The following is a 19,930-nucleotide window of genomic DNA, read 5'->3' on the forward strand; positions in this document are numbered from 1 at the left end:
TTTCTTTTGGAATCTGCAGATCCATGGCTCATACTTCCCAAGGTCTAGGAGAGGAAGAACTGAGCTCAGGGCTCAGGAAACCAAATCGAGGCACTTTAAGTGGTCACAGGGAAAGCCAAGCCTCTGTTGTTGCAACCAATTTGTGACTGCACCATTTTTGGAGCACCTCTTGGTGACTGTAAGGAGTGATGGTGCTGAACTGTGAAATGGACTTTTCCATCTCTGTTCTTGCTAGCCTCTTGGCCAGCCTGGCCCATAGCATCTTAGGCACTACTGACCAATAGCTGGTCTTACTGAGGCTTTGGAAGCCACCGGTCAGGGAGGAGCAGCCCAGCCCCACAAGGCAAGTCTATCCAATCGGAGGCTGCTCACTTCATTGCATGTTTTCTTCTTTGAATCTTCATAAAAGTTTTTCAGTGTTTTTATTTTTAAATACACACCCTTTTGTGAAGCCCCAATAAAACCCAGACAGAAATGCTTTGCAAATGGGGCAGGTTAGTCATGACAGATTTGCCCAAGCAAGAAGCTTGATTCTTGTAAAACTGGCATCCACTCCCATTCTCATTTCTACTCAGCTCAACTTCTAATTCCCAGTCAGAGTTGTAAAAATCAAAAAGTCCACATGTCCCTTCCCCAAGTAAAGTGAATTTTTCATTTCCCCCAATGAGATTCATTTTAATAGACTTTATTTTTTAGAGCAGTTTTAGGTTCACAGCAAAGTTGGGCAGAAAGAATAGAGATTTCCCATATACCTTCTGCTGCATACATGCATAACCTCCCCTATTATCAATATCCCCCACCAGGGTGGTACATTTGTTGTAACTGATGACCTTACCTCAATGAGTTTTTTTTTTATTCCTCCATGCAGGTCCTCCGCACTCCCTTCACACACTTCGGGGGAACGTGAGGGACAAATGCGTGGGTTCTACACTTGGCCTAACCTTGTGTGTTCAGTGGCCCATTCTATCCCAAGATGTCAATCTAGGCACTTCTATTTCTCAAAAATGTTAATACTGTGATGTGATGCTGTCACTTTCACTGTCTCCCTCACTGGACTGGAAATCAGAGTATCAGGGCTAATTGGTTTTATCCATAGATTTGACTTTGAATGATCCCATTCAGCAACTATTAAAGACACATGATGTGGCAGCCACTGTGCAAGGATGCAAGGTGTGGGAAAACAAAATGAACAACAGCCACTGCCCAGCACCTGACACTGTGACTGTACTGAGAGCCTGTCCACAAATGTTTGTTGAGTGAATAATATTAGTATATACTGCATACTTGCTATATACCAGGCACTGTTCTAAATGCTTTATGTGTGTCAGTCATTTCATTTTCACACCAACCCTATAAGATACGTATATATTATTGGTACCATTACAACTTTATAAATGAGGAAAGGGGCACAGAGTAGTTTAGCAATTTCTCTGTGCTCACACAGCCGCCTGACTCCAGAGGCCTCAATGAGTGAAACTGGACAAGCCTATGTTTGGGAAGCAGGGGTGGAGAGAATGCCAAAATTTGTATCCAGGTCCCATGGTAAAAATTAGAATGTGCTATCTATAATTGAAAAATATGAGTTGAATTGAATTGGAATAAATTGAAGTATAGAAATGTTCAAAAGGTGAGAGACTGATAAAAATCACAGAAGAATGTAGAGGGCATATAAGTATTTGACCTGGAATTTGGAAAATGAAAACTTTTTTTCACCATGCTAATGTTCATTTAATTTTTTTTTTGTTAACTAGTTTGTTTATTGATTATCACATCTATAAAACATATCATGTCTATGAAACTTCAACAGTACACAAGAGTATTTAGTGAAGACTAATCTCCCTTCCATACCTCATGCTGGAGGCAACCACTGTGACCAGTTTCTTGTGTGTCTTTCCAAATGTATAGGTCTTCGTGTTTGATAGATCAGTAGGGTGACTATAGTTAACAATAATCTATTGTACATATCAAAATAACTGGAAGAGAATAATTCAAATGTTCTTAGCATAAAGAAAAGAGAAATACTCAAGGTGATACATATCCCAATTACCCCGATTTGATCTTTACACAACATGTGAGTGTATCAGATAGCACATGTACCCTGAAAATATGCACATCTATTATGTATCAATTTTTTAACACGGCAGAGAAGAAATCAGAGACTTAAGGATAAAGAGGGTGGGGAAATAAAACTTCTCTGGACTTTTCAGTGTCCTGGTGAAGAACACTAGCTTCCTGACACTTTTTCATACCATGAGGATTAAATCTGTAGTCATTTGTATAGGTAATTGCTCTGATCCAAAAGAATAATAAAACTTTTCCCGAGAGGAGCAAATGGTTACAGCCTGAACAAGGTCCCTAGGTAGAGCGCCCAGGGTGCCATGAAGCCTGGAGTCACTATCTTCCTAAGCAGGCCAGCATAAGCTTGTGCCATCATTATGCAACATGCAAGGAGGAATGAGCCCCAGAACTTGGAGTCAAGTCCCAGGGCTTGCCATAAAAGCCAAGACATGTAAGGGACTATCTGGCTGCTGGAGAGATTTATTTACCTACCAAAGTGTTGGAATAAGGAGCAGACCTTTAAGAAGGGGAGGGGGGAAGTTGCCTCCTTCCCCTTTTATAGGGAGGGAAAATAATTTGTCCTCGTTTCTTACCTACGGAGTGTCTGTTTACTCACACAGAACAATTGACCTTGCTCTTATCACATCATCCTAGGGGGAAGGGGGGGCCAAAGCATTTACTATTTACTGTGAGTCATTTAATAAGAAATTTAACTCTAATCCAGTATATCTCATGTGCACATTTGGGATAAAGTTAATAAAAATGAATATTAAAAACTTAGTCCCAAATAAATAGGTCTGATGGGCTTGATTTTTATGGAACTTGAGGAGTATTCTAGAAGGAGGCACAAATGCAGAGGTGAAGGGTTTCAAGTGTTCTTGGCAAGTTGTCTGTTGTACCTGAAACCTAGGGTTCATATTTAAGGCACTTCCATGTCCTCAGCTGGCAAGTGGGGAAAAGAGTCCTCACCACTTTCCTCCATAATATACCTCTTAGGGATATTATAAAGGCAAATCAGAGTACATTCTGATTTTGGAGGGAGGAGAACTTGGACTCTGTGTTGTCATTTGCTCATTTTTCATTCATCCCATTCCGTTTTATTAATTCACTTGGGCAACAAGGATTTACCGAGCTCCTACTGTGTCCCAGGTGGGTGTTAGGGATACTGTAGTGAATAAAACAGACACAGTCCCTACTCTTGGAAGCTTATAAGAGTAGGGGATTACACGCATTGAACCAGAGTTGAACATGTGGTGAATGATATGAAGGAGTGCGTTCATTGTCCATTGGAAGCCTGTGGCAGGAAAATCCAACCTAAGTCAGGAGTCAGGAAAGTCTTCCCTATGAAAGAGATGTCAAAATGGAGACCAGGAAGATGGAAGTTGTTAGCTAGGCAAATAAAGAATGGTTATAGGCTCTGAGGCTAGGGAAGGTACGTACTAATAGTCTAAGATAGAAAGACCCAGCAGTGCCAAAGAATAAAAATAAGACTTTGACTGATGGGGATACAGTTTAAAAAGCAAACACAGACAAGTTGTCTTTTCTTTCTGAGCCTAAATTTACCGAAAGAACTGTGGGGTCCATAAGTTCTGTTCCTTCTGTACCTGAAAGAATGCTGTAGCAAGGTACTAAAAGCACACATGAAAGTATCAGGGCTAGGCAAAAAAATATAATACAATAAAACAAAAAGAGTTATCATTAGGTAGAAGCCCATCTTGTGAGAGCGTTGGCTAAATCCTACTATTAATAATTTTTGACCAAACTCCATAGGCCCATGTGAATCACTCATTTTTCGAAGTCGAATTACCCATGAAGGAAAGTGAGTTGGTGTTAACAGCTACAAATGTTTCCTCCCAGGCTCTTTTAGTAAATAAGGGCTGGCTGAATCACAGACACACTGGAAAACACTCATCAGGCAGCAGGATGTTTCAGGAGCAGGGACGCCACTCGAGGGGTTTTATGAACCACTTTAAAGCCCCCACTTATTTTTCCACCTTATGCTTATGTGAGGGTGATCTCAAGTACCCCCTCCAGACCCCAACACTCACACAATCAGGTATTGCGTCATCATTCTTTATGTGGGTTGTGGGGTATAAGGGTCTCTTCCTGATGAAGTTTTGGTTCCACTCCTCATGACTGAGTGAGCATAAACTACTCAGCCTCTGTCATCTACCCCTCCCTTTTCCTCTTCCTCTTTCTCCTTCTATTTTCTTTCTTTTATTTTTTCTTTGATTTTTTTTTTTTTGGTTTTTCCCTACCTCTCTTATATCCCTCTTTCTCCTCCCCCAACCAACTCCAAGTTCTGAAAGCAACCATGGTGCAAAGAGTGTGCAAGGTTAGGTGGGGAAGGAGTGCATGGGAGTCATTTTGGGGAGTGGTGGCGATGGGTTATGGCCTGAAAATGGGATTTTTTAATTACTTTTTTCTCCCTATCAAAGTTGGTCTTTAAAAATCAACACTATGCTAGCAATTTTTAATCTTGTTTTGAATCTCAGATCCCTTTAAGAGATGGAATTTATGGATGTGCTCCTAGAAAAATATGCATATGCTCATCTACACAACTTTTTATACAAAAGTCTGGAAGTTCATACTTGCACATATGGCTTTAAATTTTTTCTCATTTCTTTATACATAGAAGTTTAGTTTCAGGATTCAAGTAGTTACTCTCTTAGGTACTTGCCTACAATTCAGGTATGTGGCCACCAAAGGGGTCACATTATCTAGACAGTCAGGCATCCATAAGTGTGGGGGAAGAAAATCCAACATGTTTCCCAGTATATTAATGTAAAAACCACCACCACCACCACCACAATAACTATAATGTTCCTCATGTCATCAAGCAGCAGGGGAGAGCACTCTGTTTTAAGCTTAATATATTAGCAATATTTTAAAAGACAAATGCCTAATAGCCTTTCTCACTTTTCCTCAACAATTATGAATTTCAATCACTCTAATCCAGATTTTAGCCCAGATAGACTTCTTTTTCTTCTTCCCCAATCACTGAATCTCTAGTCTACTATTAGCTGAGCCCTTTACTGAACAACGTGGGGATTTCAGGGTATTTTGGTAACAAGAATATTTGAGCCAGTGTGTCCAATTTTCCAATAGCTCATCTTAGCCACAAGTCAGTTGTGAAAGAGTCTCTTCTAGGTAGCTGCATTACTTAAGCTGATGGTTCTATTTTACTCTCTGACTTTCTTATCAGCTAGAACAATCTATGCTCTCTTTGAGTCATGGGCTTCTTCTTTTATGAATACTAGCTTATGCTTAAGTTCAGATATATGCATACACATATATATATATATAGGTTTATCATATATATATATGACATCATATATATATATGACAAACCTAAATAGGAGGCTTTGGTCACGTAATATGGTTTTCAGCATTCATAAATTGAACAGATATTTATTAAATGCCTCCTATGTGCTAAGCACATAGCACCTGTTGGTAGGTCTTGGGGTCAAAATAGTGAACAAAATGAAGTTCTTCCTCTTGAGGCTTTTGCTTTCTAGTGGGAGAGACAAAAATAAAACAAACAAATATACAGTATAATATAATGCAGTGATAAGTGCAGAAAGAAACACAAAGCTATTTTAGATAGATGGTCAGAGGAGGCCTCTTGGAGGAGAAACTGTTTTGAGCAGATACCTAAAATAAAGTGAAAGGATCAGCTATCCAGGTATGGAAGGGAAGAAATTCTTCAGAGACAGGAACAGCAAAAGCAAAAGTTCTGAGACAGGAATGTTCTTGGTGGGTTTAAGAAACAGCCAGGAGCCAGTGTGGCCATAGCATAGTGAGCAAAGAGGAGGGCAGGAAATGGAGTTGGAACAGTGCAAGGGACTGGGTATGCAGGGCCTTTGAAGCCATATCAATAATGGACTATGGTTTTATTCCATCGGTGCTAGAAAGCCATAGAAATTTAAAAGCAGGAGAGAGACAAAATAGGACATGGTTTTTAAAGATTACTCTATCCATTGTATGAATACACGGAGATCAGCTGGAAGAAGACGGAAGTACCCAGGCCTGGGATGATGGTGGTGGAAATGCAGGAGGTGAGAAGGGTTCAGATACCAGACATATTTTGAAGTCAGAGCCAGGAGGATTTGCTGTTAAAATGAGTGTGGAGTATGGCTGGGCACACTGGCTCATGCCTGTAATCCCAGCACTTTGGGAGGCCCAGGCGGGCAGATCACTTGAGGTCAGGAGTTCGAAACCAGCCTGGCCAACATGGTGAAACCCTGTCTCTACTAAAAATACAAAAAGTTAGCCGGGCATGGTGGCAGGCACCTGTAATCCCAGCTACCCAGGAGGCTGAGGCAGGAGACTTGCTTGAGCCCGGGAGCCAGAGGTTGCAGTGAGCTGGTTGCAACATTGCACTCCAGCCTGGGTAACAGCACAAGACTCCGTCTCACAGAAAAAAAAAAAAAAAAAAAATTGAGTTTGGAGTATGCGAGAAAGAAAGGAATCAAGGATGTTTCCAATGTTTTGGCCTGACAAATTGGCTGAATTATAATGTTTGCAGAAGGTGTTCTGGAACCAAGAGTTTGTTTGCTAAGTTTGAAATGCCCTTTAGACCTCCAAGTCCTGTCTTGTGTAGGCAGTTGGGAGTGCAGTGAAGGGTTTGGTTGGGAGATATAACTCTGTAGCATCCCAGAAATACGTCAGACTTTGCAACTGGGTGAGAAACTGGATGAGAATGAGAACTCTGAGTACTGGGATGCTCCAGTATTTGGAGGTCTGAAAGAGCAGAAGGCTCCTGCCAAGAAAACTGAGCAGAGGCAACCTATAGGATAGGAGAAAAACCAGGAGAGTATGTTGTTCCCTGAGCCAAATGATGACAGCGCTTGAAGGAGGGATGGATGAACTATGTTAAGTACCCCTGAGAAAGCAAGTAAGATAAGAACTTTGACTTGGCTTAGCGGAGTAGACAGTGACCTTGACAAAGGTGGTTCCAGCGAGCAGTAGGGAAGAACACCTGTTTTTAGTGGGTCCAAGGAAAAATGGGTCTGGAAATGGGAAAAGAAACTATAAACACACATTAAAGCACTTTGCTGTAAAGGAAAACAGAAATGGAGAGGTAGCTGGGGATGGACCTGGGATCAGGGGAGATAATTTTAATATAAGGAAACTACAAGTTTATATGTTGTGTATTGATGGAAATAACCTAATAAAAAAACCTGATAATGTGAGGGACAGAGGCAATTGCTGAAACAAAGCCTCGAAGTAGGTGAGTGCTCTGTGGAGGAAGAGGCTCGACTTAAGTGGGGATGTAGAACATCCATCCAGGTAGGTAGGTTGACTTAGTGGTGGTAATAAATGGAAGTTCTCTTTTCATTTCTTCTATTTTATATTTCAGTGAAACAAAAAGCAAAGTCGTCACATGAGAGAGGAGGGGAAAAGGCAGGTTGTGGGTTTGAGGAGAGAGGAGGTGTGAAGTAATCAGCAGCAGGAACCCTTATAGTGGTTTGAAAGGCTCTTGGTATTTTTTTTTTAACCTTGTTGTTGGCTCAGCTTTTTTGAAAAAGAGAAATACAGTAATATCTCACTGTCGACATTATTAACTATCTCAGGGTGTTTTGGAGAGAGAGGATTCCACAGTTTGAACACTGGGCCTATCCCCTCCTGACTCCACATCCCTCAGATTTTTCTGTTTTCCTCATGATCTGAAATGGCTCCTGGGCTCATGAGCTCAGAATCACTTGAATTTGCTCTCCGTCCTTCATCCTGTGTATTCAATGGTGGAAAAAACCCTGGTAGAGGAATTAACAGACCTGAATTCTAGTCCTGACTCTGCCACTTACTAGTTAGGGAAGCCATTTAACTTCTCTGTGCTTTTTAGATGCCTGAACCGTAAATCTGAGTGGATAAAGACCCAGTACTCTAGTTAGTCTATACAACTCTATCCTAAGTAATTTTAAGATTTCTATTGACAGTTTTGAAATATTGAGAATATAGTGGGGATCCTCATGGCAGTCCTTATAGACCACGAAGGATTTGGCAACCCCAGGGATAGCCAAAGAGGAAGAGGGAGAGCCTCCAGTCTGTCCTTCCTGATCCACTGACACAATGTTGTCTAAAGGCCTTAATAATAAGGGACTCTCTTCTCCTCCCTCCCACAGGTGGGCGCATGATGAACTGCCCAAAGATTCTCCGGCAGTTGGGAAGCAAAGTGCTGCTGCCCCTGACATATGAAAGGATAAATAAGAGCATGAACAAAAGCATCCACATTGTCGTCACAATGGCAAAATCACTGGAGAACAGTGTCGAGAACAAAATAGTGTCTCTTGATCCATCCGAAGCAGGCCCTCCACGTTACCTAGGAGATCGCTACAAGTTTTATCTGGAGAATCTCACCCTGGGGATCCGGGAAAGCAGGAAGGAGGATGAGGGATGGTACCTTATGACCCTGGAGAAAAATGTTTCAGTTCAGCGCTTTTGCCTGCAGTTGAGGCTTTATGGTAATAATGGCAGCTTCCCCAGTCCACACTAAAGGGCCAAGGTGCTCCTTTGACCAAGAATTTAGGTCTCAAAAGCAAAGGATATTCAGAATTGGAAGTAACTAGAATGATCTTCTAGTTTGGGGGTATTTAAACCTGCTGCATGGAAGACGTTTTAAAGATTGACATTTTTTTTTTTCCAAATTGCATATTGATGGTAGCTGATTAAGCATTAGTTACTCTTACTCCCATTTCCCAAAGGAAAGGGGCCCAGCTCCCTGTGGGCTGGAGGGCCGATAGCCCCAAGGATCTTGGTTTGCAAGTAATATTTTATTTGAAAATAGGATTTTTTTCTGATTGAAAAAAGTTGAATACCACAGATCAAACCCAGTCTCTTCTACATGAGGACAGTAAAATCTAACCAGAAGCGGTTAGCACATTTACACACATTTGTGTAGGTGTTTCACTGCACTGGGGGTTCTGGATAAAGACGGCTAAAATTCAGCCCACACACCACTTGTTAAGCCCTGCATTCTGGCACTAGATCATACTTACCTGGTGGAAGAAGTGCCTTTTGGCATTTAAACAAAGGCTTTGGTTATGAAGTCTTTTAGTTGTTGTACTTAAACTAGGAACCAAGTCCACCTGAATCCAAGGCCAGTGCTTTTTTGAGCCTCTTTAACTACCAGTCCCTCTTGAGTGCACCCAGGGATTGTGTCTCTTAGGCCCAGAGGCTCATCTGAATTCCCAGGGATCCTGATAGCCACATGGGGCTTTCCTGCTTCTTCAGAATGACTTCCTTATCTCTGGGGATGGGACAGGAATTCCCACCTAACCAGCATTTCTTTGAAATTCTCGAATATCTAGAGGGAAGGCAGCATCACTCTCACCAATTCTCCCTCGCCCCAGCATTCCTTTTCCTTCAAACAGTGCCTGCAGAATTCCCATGGCCCTCCCCCAGGCACCTGAGAGCCATTTCCAGCAGCGGCTCCAGGGCAAGATTGCCATGAGCATGGAGGCTGCACAGGATGCATTTTCCAAAACAGTGTGGATGCGGGACATTCCGTCCTTTGGTTCCTATGTTTCCTGTTTTTGTCACATCTTGTGATCAAATTCTTACTTTGGAAAATGTGGTCTTTGCAACCATGGCATTCTTCTCAAGCCAAAGCAAGAGTCTGGATTTTGAAGTCAGACAGACCTAGATTCAGATCTTAACTTGGCCACTTAGAAGCTGTGAGATGTAAGACATTCCACCTCCCTGGGACTTGGCTTTCTCATCTATAAAATGGGAATAATTACAACGAGTTATAATTGTTGAGAAGATTAAAAAAGATGATGAGGCCAGGTACGGTGGCTCACGCCTGTAATCCCAGCACTTTGGGAGGCCGAGGCGGGTGGATCACAAGGTCAGGAGATGGAGACCATCCTGGCTAATGCGGTGAAACCCCGTCTCTACTAAAAATTTAAAAAAAAAAAAATTAGCTGGGCATGGTGGCAGGTGCCTGTAGTCCCAGCTACTCGGGAGGCTGAGGCAGGAGAATGGTGTGAACCCAGGAGGTGGAGCTTGCAGTGAGCGGAGATTGTGCCACTGCACTCCAGCCTAAGGGACAGAGAGAGACTCTGTCTCAAAAAAAAAAAAAAAAAAAGATGATGAATGTGAAACACTAGCACTGTGCTTGTCCTATAATAGTTGCTAAATAAGCAAGACTTTACCTTTTATGTGGCCTATTTCATGGCCTTAGAGTGGGATAGATTGATGAGTCCTATGGTTATAATTGAGGACGGACCTATCACTAGCTCAGACGCACAAAAGCACTTACTACACACCCACCGACTCACTCACCCATGAGCCCGTGTACACGCACGTGCACACACACACACACCCTCCCACACACATCACTATAGATGAAATCCCACCACTAAAACGTCATTCTTTTAGGTCTAGGAAGTAACAGTGTAAGTCAAATAAAAACCATGATGGATTAGTCGACAGCAAACTCCACTGATAGGAGACAGGAGAATAGCAACCTAGGTCAAGGACATCAGGAAGGGCGAGTGGAGCCCTAACAATATTGGTAGAAGAGGCCTAAAAAGCAAATTCTTATTTTCTATTTTATCCCAAGGTGGTCTTAGAAAGGATGTAGTGGGGCATAATGCACAGTGTGAAGCAATAGATTCCCCACTAGAAATAAATCGCATTGAGGGGGAGGGAAAATGCCATTAGGCTGTACTTTGTTCTAACAAAAAGGTCAAGTGAGAATTCCCAGGGGTTCACTTCAGTGATGGCTCCCTTCCTCCCACTCCTGACAGAGCAGGTCTCCACTCCAGAAATTAAAGTTTTAAACAAGACCCAGGAGAACGGGACCTGCACCTTGATACTGGGCTGCACAGTGGAGAAGGGGGACCATGTGGCTTACAGCTGGAGTGAAAAGGCGGGCACCCACCCACTGAACCCAGCCAACAGCTCCCACCTCCTGTCCCTCACCCTCGGCCCCCAGCATGCTGACAATATCTACATCTGCACCGTGAGCAACCCCATCAGCAACAATTCCCAGACCTTCAGCCCGTGGCCCGGATGCAGGACAGACCCCTCAGGTGAGTACACTGGTGGCAGCCTGTGTGCCACCTTAATGAGCATGGGCTCAGTCTTCACCTGGCCCAATTGCTCCCCAGCCATGGCATTCACCTTAGTAATAATACTTTACATTTTCTCTATAGTTTGCAAAAGTTTACCATGGGCATTTAGTGAGCTCACGCTCATATCGACCAAGGTGGCATTATTATGCTCAGTTCACAGTTGACGAAACCAACAGGAGGTGATACAGCCACACCCAGAGCCTAAGTCTCCAAGGCATAGCCTTCTCTGCCTCTTGCCTTGACTCCAACCTGCAAGGTTGGCTGGGTGAGGGAGTGCAGGTGGGAGGGCCTGGCTCCCAAGTCTATGCTCCACTAATGCTGGGGCAGTTCTACACCATCAATTAGTATTTACTGATCGCCTATCTGGTAAGAAATTGTGAATAAATATGATATGTGATCTCTCCTCTCTAACAATTCATTGTAAAGATAAGACGTAAAACATTTGCTTAATAATGAAACACAGGATATAGTGAAGGGCCTCGTTTTATGGAATGGACTGTGAATCCCATAGCAGGGCCAGGGGAGTCAGAAAGAGAGACTAAGACCTGGACTGTGAAGTTTGAGGAATAATGATAAATTGCATAGCGCTTCATCATTAGCAAAGCACTCTCAACTGTGTAATCTCTTTTGATCCTCACAATAACCTTGCCAGATAAGTGTTATTATACTTTCATTTTACAGATGAGGAAATTGACGTTCATGGCATTTAATTACCCTCCTCAAGTTTCTTTGGCATGTAAATAGTGGAGTTAACCCCTAAACCTACATCTTCTGACCGTTCTTCCTCTAGAAAGAAAAGCATCATTATTCTGTTAGCAAAGGAAGACAGAACTTATTAAGTAAGCCCATTTAACCACTTGGATACAGGACGAACACAGGCCCTTTTCACTAACAGATCTTGTGTCCCTGCCTCAGGCAGGTTCAGGGACAGTAGGACCAGGGTGCTTGCTCTGCAAGGCATTGCTTACTTCCTGACATTCTCCTCTTTGCATCCACTGGGGGGACATAGGAATCGTTCCAATGGGTCTTCTGCCTACAGTAGCCATGGTGTCCATGTGGAGGGCTTTCCCAGGTGGTCATGGTTGAGGGACAGGGGAATTCAGCCAAGTAATGCCCTTCCACATAGCACTGCCTGTCACTGAGACTCCCCTGGAGTATTCCCAGATGGACTGCTGGGAAAATCCCATTTGGCCTCTAGTGTGCCCCTGGGAGTTCTTGAATGAGTCTAACCCCCTGCATGTTTCCTCCCCAGACATTTCATAGCCAGAGTCCCCCGTCTGCTCACTTACTGGCTGTGTCTGGCTGCTTGCCCACCTTGCATACAAACCGCATTCAGAGGCTACCCCAGTTCAGAGTGCTCTCCCCACCCACAGTCATTTAGAAGGTGCTGGCAGGACAAGCAAGCAGTGCAGCATAGTGGGTAGCTTACAGAATGTGGCCCCGGAAGTCCTAGAGCCAATGCTACCCTTTCTACTCACAAGGGCAAGTACCTCAATCCCTCTGAGATTTAGATTCTGCATCTCTAAATAACAACAACTGGCGGGTCATCATGGTTTACTATGTGCCAGTTATGTGGCATCTCAGTTAATCTTCACAGCAACAAAATAATATTGATAGTATTAGTATCCCCACTTCACAGATGAGGAAACAAAGCTATAACATGGTTAAGTGAGGTCACACACAGAGCAAGTGATGGAGCTAGGCTTTCTGGTTCTGGAAGCCTCATAGGTATTAGTGAAAGAGATAATGCACTTAAAATGCCTTATAAACCATAATAAAAATGTAATTTTTACTATAAAAACTACAAAAATATAATGTATTTTTTAATTGGAAATGAGGAAGCAGTAACCCTTACCTCAGCACAGCCCTCTCTGGGTATAGCTGCCCTATTAGAGTACAAAGACAGGACACTGAATATTTTACCCTGGCCTATCCCAAAAAAGGGGCAGAACTTTCTTCATGCTCCTCAATGTAGTTTAAAAAGAATTTAATTAGGGCATACCAAAGCGTTGGTGGGCCATAAAGCTTACACTAAGGGCACTTGGCTCAGGACGTTCTAAGAAAACGTGAAGATGGAGTTACCCATCTAAGCCACTCTGAGGACAAAGAATGCAACAGTGGGAACCAGATTTACTGAGCAGGAAGCAGGTTCTTGTGAGGAGTGGAGGGACAGGAAGCAGTAGAAACCCGGCACCACAGGAAGGGCCCTGTCAGGATCTCGGCTCAGTTTGTGAGAGAACTGTCCAGCCATTTCCCTCTCTTGCGTCTCTGTTTCATCCTCAGTAAAATGAAAAGGGCGAACAAATGAAGTCCCTCCCAGAGTAGACAGTCCTTGATTTAGTGTGTGTGTGTCAATAAGAACTGCAAATAGAGGCTTGCCACTGTGTATGAGTTTGCTAAGGGTGCTGTAACAAAGGACCACACACTGAGTGGCTTAAACAATCAAAATGTGTTGGCTCTCAGTTCTGGAGGCTAGAAGTCTAAAGTCAAGGTGTCAGCAGGATCGTTTTTCTCTGAGGGCTGTGAGAGAAGGATCTCTCCCAGGCGCCTCTCCCTGGCTTGTAAATGGCTGTCTTCTCCTTGTCTCTTCATATCATCTTCTCTCTTTGTGTATTTCTGTGTCCAAATTTCCTCTTCCTATAAGGACAACAGTCATTGGATTAGGGCCCACCTCTCTCAGTTTGCCAGGGCTGCCATAATAAAGTACAATAGATTGGGTGGTTTAAATAACAGAAATTTATTTTTCTCCCAGTTCTGGAGGCTGGAAGTTCGAGGTCAAGGTGTTGGCAGGTTTGGTGTCTTCTGAGGCCTCTCTCCTTAGCTTGCATATGGCTACCTTCTCACTGTGTTCTCACCTGGTCTTTCCTTTGTGTGCTCACACCCTGGTCTCTCTCGCTCTCTCTCTTTTTCCTGGTGTCTCTTTGTGTGTCCAGATTTCCTCTTCTTATAAGGACACTAGTCAGGTTAGATTAGGGACCACCCTAACTTAATAACCTTTAAAGACCTTGCCTCCAAATACAGTCACATTCTGAGGTCCTTGGGGTTAGAGCTTCAACATACAAATTTGGGGGAGGGGAGACACAATTCAGCCAGTAACATCACCCTAATGACCTCAGTTTTACTCAATTAACTCTGTGAAGACCCTATGTCCAAATAAGGCCATAGTTTAAGGAAATCAACATATGAATTTGGGAAAACACAATTCAACATGTAATACAAGTAGAGATGCCTCCTCCCCACCCTGCCAGCCTGCAGGGATAGGGGACCAGACCTTCCCTGCCTCAGAACCAGATCACACAGCTGGTTTGTGGCCTGCCCTTTGCAGTATACCAGGTTGCCTAAATACTGAAAACAGAATTGTATTAGTACGTTGATTTGTGTTTGTAGATGAATAATGAATACTACCAGTTCTTGAAACACTGCACTTAGTTTGACAAAACATTTACCGAGGCTCTACTATATTCCAGCATTGTGCTAGGGGCCGTACACAAAGATAAAAAAGACATGGTCCTTGCCTCAAGGCAGAAGACAGCTGTATAGGTAAACAATGATCCTAGATTAGACAGTGTGACCAATATAAAATGGAAATATATGCAAGGCAACAAAGAGGAGGGAATTATTAACACTGTCTTGGGGGATTAGAGAGAGCATCCCAGAGGATGTGACATAAACTGGGTTTTAAAAATAAGTAGTAATTACCCAAGCTGATAAAAGACATTCCAGGCAGAGGGAGGAGCAGATACAGCTGGGTCTTGCTCTGTGTTATCTTGTCGGTGACAGGAACTAATAAAGAGTTTTAGATAGAGGAGTGACACCATCAGTCTTGCTTTTCAAAGAGGAACTCTAGTATTACAGAAAACAGACTGGGGCAGGGAAGATGGGGAAGAAAGAGAAACTAGTTCCTGGGGGCCATTATTGCAGTCATCCATCAAAATGATGGGTCCCGAGCCAAAGCAGCAACTGTCAGTTAACAAAGACTTTTTTCCCAGGGCATACAAAGGGATGAAAGGGTGGGGCCCGAGGGTTTATTAGAGGTTGCTTTGCCATCTGTCATCAGGACAGTGATTTTAAGACATTTTTCATTTTCATTAATGAAAACCTCACAGCGGTTAATGATGTGATGAGACGGAATGCAATGTGATGTGAGCACTGTCTCTTGACAGGACTCACTTAAGCGAAACTGTGCAAAAACTTCTATGTTCCTTGAAATCTTTTTCTTTAAGTGACATTTGTTCAGGTCATGTACTCATCCTTGTTCCAAGGGTGCCATTTCAGTGTGTTAACGTCTATCATAATGAGGCATCTTTATTGCAAAGTCCAATTCCTAGGGTGCTATGAAGTACTCTGGATAGGTCACGTGAAGCCAGTGGATGTGGGTCAGCTCTGGACAGTGTGTGACTTGCTACCATCCTTAATGACTGTATTCTGAAATAGATATGGCTGTGCTAGAGTGAAGGAATCTAAAAAGGAATGCCCCTGGAAGCTCATCTTGAAGAGAGGATCTTTTTCAGCAGATCAGCAAAACGCTGGCTCAGCACGTCTGAGTTAGCTCAGTGAAAGAAAAGGCTGACGCCTGCCAGTGAGCTCCGGAGGCTTCCCCTTTCTAACAAGGTCATTTCTTCAAATAGGGAGTTCCCATTGTTTCAGAGTCACTTAGATGTTCCAAGCACAAAGACAAGTCTCTCTCTAGGGTCTTCCCAATTTAGCGAGCGTAACAACAATGGTGGAAAGAAAAAACCTGGAAACTTTGCACAGCCCAGAGCGTGGTCATGGGGCCACACCGGCTACAAGGGAAGCTGAGACATATAGCTCCTAGCTAAGCAGCTACATGCCCAGAAAAGACTCGTATTACCATGAAAGCGTGAGCGCAATCGCAATGGAGCTAGTAGCCTCTGCAATGCTCGGTGGGATAGGCAGGTTGAAAGGGATTTTTCTGGAAGCTGTGAACTCCGTAAAAATGTTTACTTGCATGGTCCCAGAATTTAAATTAGTATATGGTTCATGAGCATCCTCCCCCACCCCCAGTTCTGAATGGAAACTGCCACGAACAAGAATGTATCTCTTGAAGATGGCAGCCTTTGCTGACAGAACCACATGAAAGGCAGGAAGGAGATCTGGCACGCTCCCACCGTTACGCTAACATCGCAGTGTCTCCTGGGTGAACTACATTTGTTTCTCAGATTCTTTTTAGTTTTCTTCTTCATCTTTCCTAAAAAAAAATTAATAATAAGATTTGGGGACTTGAGGAGAGAGAGAGAGACACCTTTTGTGTTTCTGTGACAACAGACTTTCAGAGACAAGAAAAAAAAAGCCCTCTGGCTTTTTCCTTGGAGGTGTGACTGTCTGCCAAGTTATCACGTTTAAACCACAGCCAATAGGTGGGGAGGGCCCAGGGTGGAGACTCGAGCAAAGCACTCTTCCCAAATGGCATGTGAGTTCTTGACCAGCCTGCTCGGCCGCCTCTAAGAGCCTCTAAGAGTAGGGGGAGTTCCAAACCTCTGGTTCAGAAATGTTCAGGTAGCATTTCTTTGTGAATGAAGGAGTCAGGAGCTTGTAGACCCCAAGACAACTTTGATTTCTCAGCATCTCAGCATCACCATCCAGAGAGGCCTCACTGCATGACTGAGCAAAGAGAAGAAGAGCTGGAGCTTCTGCCACAGGAAATGGTGGTTTGAAAATGGGAGCACAGGTGAAGCGCCGATGGCACAGACACACTCTTGCCTCCTGGCTCCATCTTGTTATTGTAAAGTATAAGCCAAGTGGGTCACCGCTCCTTCCCTTTGATTCCTGCCTTGGGCCATTCAGCAGGTGACCCTACATTCCTTCTGGTAATTTTTAAACAGAAAGGTACATGACAGTCTTTTTCTAGATCCATTTTTGTGGACTCTAATTTAATTTAACGTAGTTCATCGAGTGCATATTGAGTGCCCTCCTGCCCTATATTGTTTCCAGTGGAATGGAGGATACAAATAAAGAATAAGGTACAGGGCCTACCTTCATGGAATTTGCAATCAAAGTGGGACTTCTACATCTTACTAGGTAGAAAAATATAATATTTCAAGAAACGTATTATAATCAAGGAACTGCTACTAGAATTCCTCTTTGAAAAAGAATTGTATTTGTTTATGATAGTACCTTAATAAACGCTAGAAGGCAGGTGGAGACCCTGGAGGAATCTGGGTGTGGGTTGGATGGTTCTGTATGAGAATGGAGGAAGATGATACTTGTGCAGAAATGGGAAGAGAAAGAGAGGGTCTGAACTTGCTAGGTGGTGAAAGCTGCCTGGTTCACAATGGAATTTGCTCCCTGGGACCCTTCAATCTTCAGTAGAGAACTTAAACCCACAAAATTATTGGTGCAGGTTTTTAAAAAAAAGTTTTTTTGGTATGTTTGTGGAAACTGATTGTATTAGTCTGTTCTCATCCTGCCAATAAAGACATACGCAAGCCTGGGTGATTTATAAAGGAAAGAAGTTTAATTGGCTCATAGTTCCACATGGCTGGGGAGGCCTCACAATCATGATTGAAGGCGAATGAGGAGCAAAATCACGTCTTACATGGCAGCAGGCAAGAGAGCTTGTGCAGGGGAACTCCCATTTATAAAACCATCAGATCTTGTGAGACTTATTCACTCTCATGAAAACAACATGGGGGAAACCACCCCATGATTCAATTATCTCCACCTGGCCCCACCCTGGACACGTGGGGATTATTACAGTTCAAGGTGAGATTTGGGTGGGGGCGTGGCCAAACCATATCACTGATGAAGGGACTAAACCTTGCACCCAAGGAAGCACAGAGTAGAGCAAGCAGAGTTATAGGAGCAAAGACTTAGAGAACCACGAGGAAATTACTCCCAGAAATTACAGAAATCATGTGCAGCTTGACCTGAACAAACTGTAATAGTAGCACTTTTTTCATATTTATCCAAATTCCTAAGAGCATGGGGTCTCTGACATTTGATTTCCATGTAAATATAATTAGAGGATAGCAACAAATGGATGAGCACCAAGTGTAAAAATACTTGGGCCTACTATACAGATAGGGAAACTAAGCCATAAGTAAAGAACAGATGGGACTGAAGCATCTCTGGACATCGGTGAAGAGACTCCTTTGGACTTGAGATCAAACTCATTTTCTTGTCTTTCCAATCAATCAACAATAATTTACTGAGACTCTATTATGTACTGAGTACTAACAGAGCTGTTAAAGTAGTGTAAGAGATGGTCTCTGACCTCCTAGAACCTAGCAACTATTTGGAGAATTGAGGCTAGCAGAAGTGATTGACACTTACTGACCACATGATGGATTCCAGACATTGCTCTGGGCACTTCCCATACATTACTATATGGGTTTCTCAGAACAACACTGTGAACTTATTGTTATGCTCATTTTACAGAAGAGGAAGTTGAAGCCACAGAGGGTATAAGTAGCTTATCTGTAGTCACAGAGCTATCAAGTGGTAGACCCAGAATTTGAACCTATCTATCTGGCTCCAAACACCATCACCGAAAATGGTCTGCCTGGTAAAGATGATGTTGCCAAAACTCAGGTTCTAAGATACATGACATAAACCACAGGTGCTGCAGGAGTCCAAGGGAGAGGGAAGTGCAAGAGCTGGGATGGTCAGGAAAGGTGACACAAAGAAAGGAAGATTGGCCTGGGCATCAAGGCTGGGCAGGCATGGTGGACAGCTTAGGGTACAGCAGGAAGGAGAGTATGGGGTGGAGCCTAGGGCCAGGAATGAGCATGTGTTGGATGGAGGATGACGAAGGATGGGTTGGCTGCTCAGAGGGCTTTTGACTCAAAAGGTTTGAGTCAAAAGGGCTTTGACATCACTACTGCCTTCTTCATGGGGACCACATCTCGAGAGGCTAAAGCACAAACCACAAAATCTGTAGTTTCCATCTTATCCAGCTCTGCCACTGACTTTTTCTATGACTCTAGATACTCCTGTCTGAGTCTCAGTGTCCTCAAAATAAAATTAGTGGGTTGGGTAAAATAAGCACTATACTATAGTTCCCTTAAGGTTAAAAAGGTCTATGGTTCATATTTGTATCCAAAGATTAGGAAAAAAATTAGAGTTTATGAAATATCTTTAAGGACCATGGCCAACTTATCTCTCAGATCTAGATGAGAGATAGAAGCAGAAGCTTGTCATAGGACAAAGGTAGCAGATTGCTTTCATCCTCTAGAGACCCTAGAAAGGATAGAGAGGGCTGGTGTTGTCACGTCCTGAAGCCTTGGTGCTGCACCCAGTCATCATTAGTTTCTGTGAGTTGGTGGGCAGCAGAGCAACCGGCATCGGGCGCGAGGGAGAGGAGGCTGACTCACTAGGCATTACTGATGCAGTTTTGTCATATTATTTTCCAGTTCAGAGGTACTACTTTGTCTGTTGGTTTTATTTTTTTAATCTCAAGTGAAATTGGAGAGAAATATTATCTTTTAAAATGATATAAATGGTGGGAGTGTTTCTTCTCAAATCAACTGTTGTATTGGAAGTTCCCGAAATATCTATGATAGAAGAAGAAAGAGGAACTAGTCAAAATAGTAAGTGCTACTATAATGTTTTGCTAGATCAGCTCCATAGGCTGACGAAACCCAAAGTTCAGGCTATTGGCTTTGCTGCTTATCCTAGTATTAGAGTGATTTCTCCAGCAGTTCCTAGTGTCGATATCATAAACCTTGAATGAATCAATCTCTCTCAAACACACACACACACACACACATACACACACACACACACTCCTGAACAGAGGGTTCTCAGTGACCATAAGTCACTCAGAGTGGAGC

General features: G+C 43.2%; 1 protein-coding gene across 3 annotated transcripts in view; it reads left to right on the forward strand.

Annotated features, from left to right (window-relative positions):
* The window catches only part of SLAMF1 (signaling lymphocytic activation molecule family member 1), a 39,600-nt gene that overhangs the window by 1,531 nt on the left and 18,139 nt on the right, over positions 1 to 19,930 (forward strand). For all 3 annotated transcript variants that reach the window (XM_032153974.2, XM_032153972.2, XM_032153973.2), the window contains exons 2-3: positions 8,184 to 8,522; positions 10,812 to 11,096. In XM_032153974.2, the coding sequence (XP_032009865.1) occupies positions 8,184 to 8,522; positions 10,812 to 11,096 (624 nt within the window). The remainder of the gene's footprint in view (positions 1 to 8,183; positions 8,523 to 10,811; positions 11,097 to 19,930) is intronic.

Source organism: Hylobates moloch, unplaced genomic scaffold, assembly GCF_009828535.3.
Source record: "Hylobates moloch isolate HMO894 unplaced genomic scaffold, HMol_V3 SCAFFOLD_5, whole genome shotgun sequence".
NCBI lineage: Eukaryota > Metazoa > Chordata > Mammalia > Primates > Hylobatidae > Hylobates > Hylobates moloch.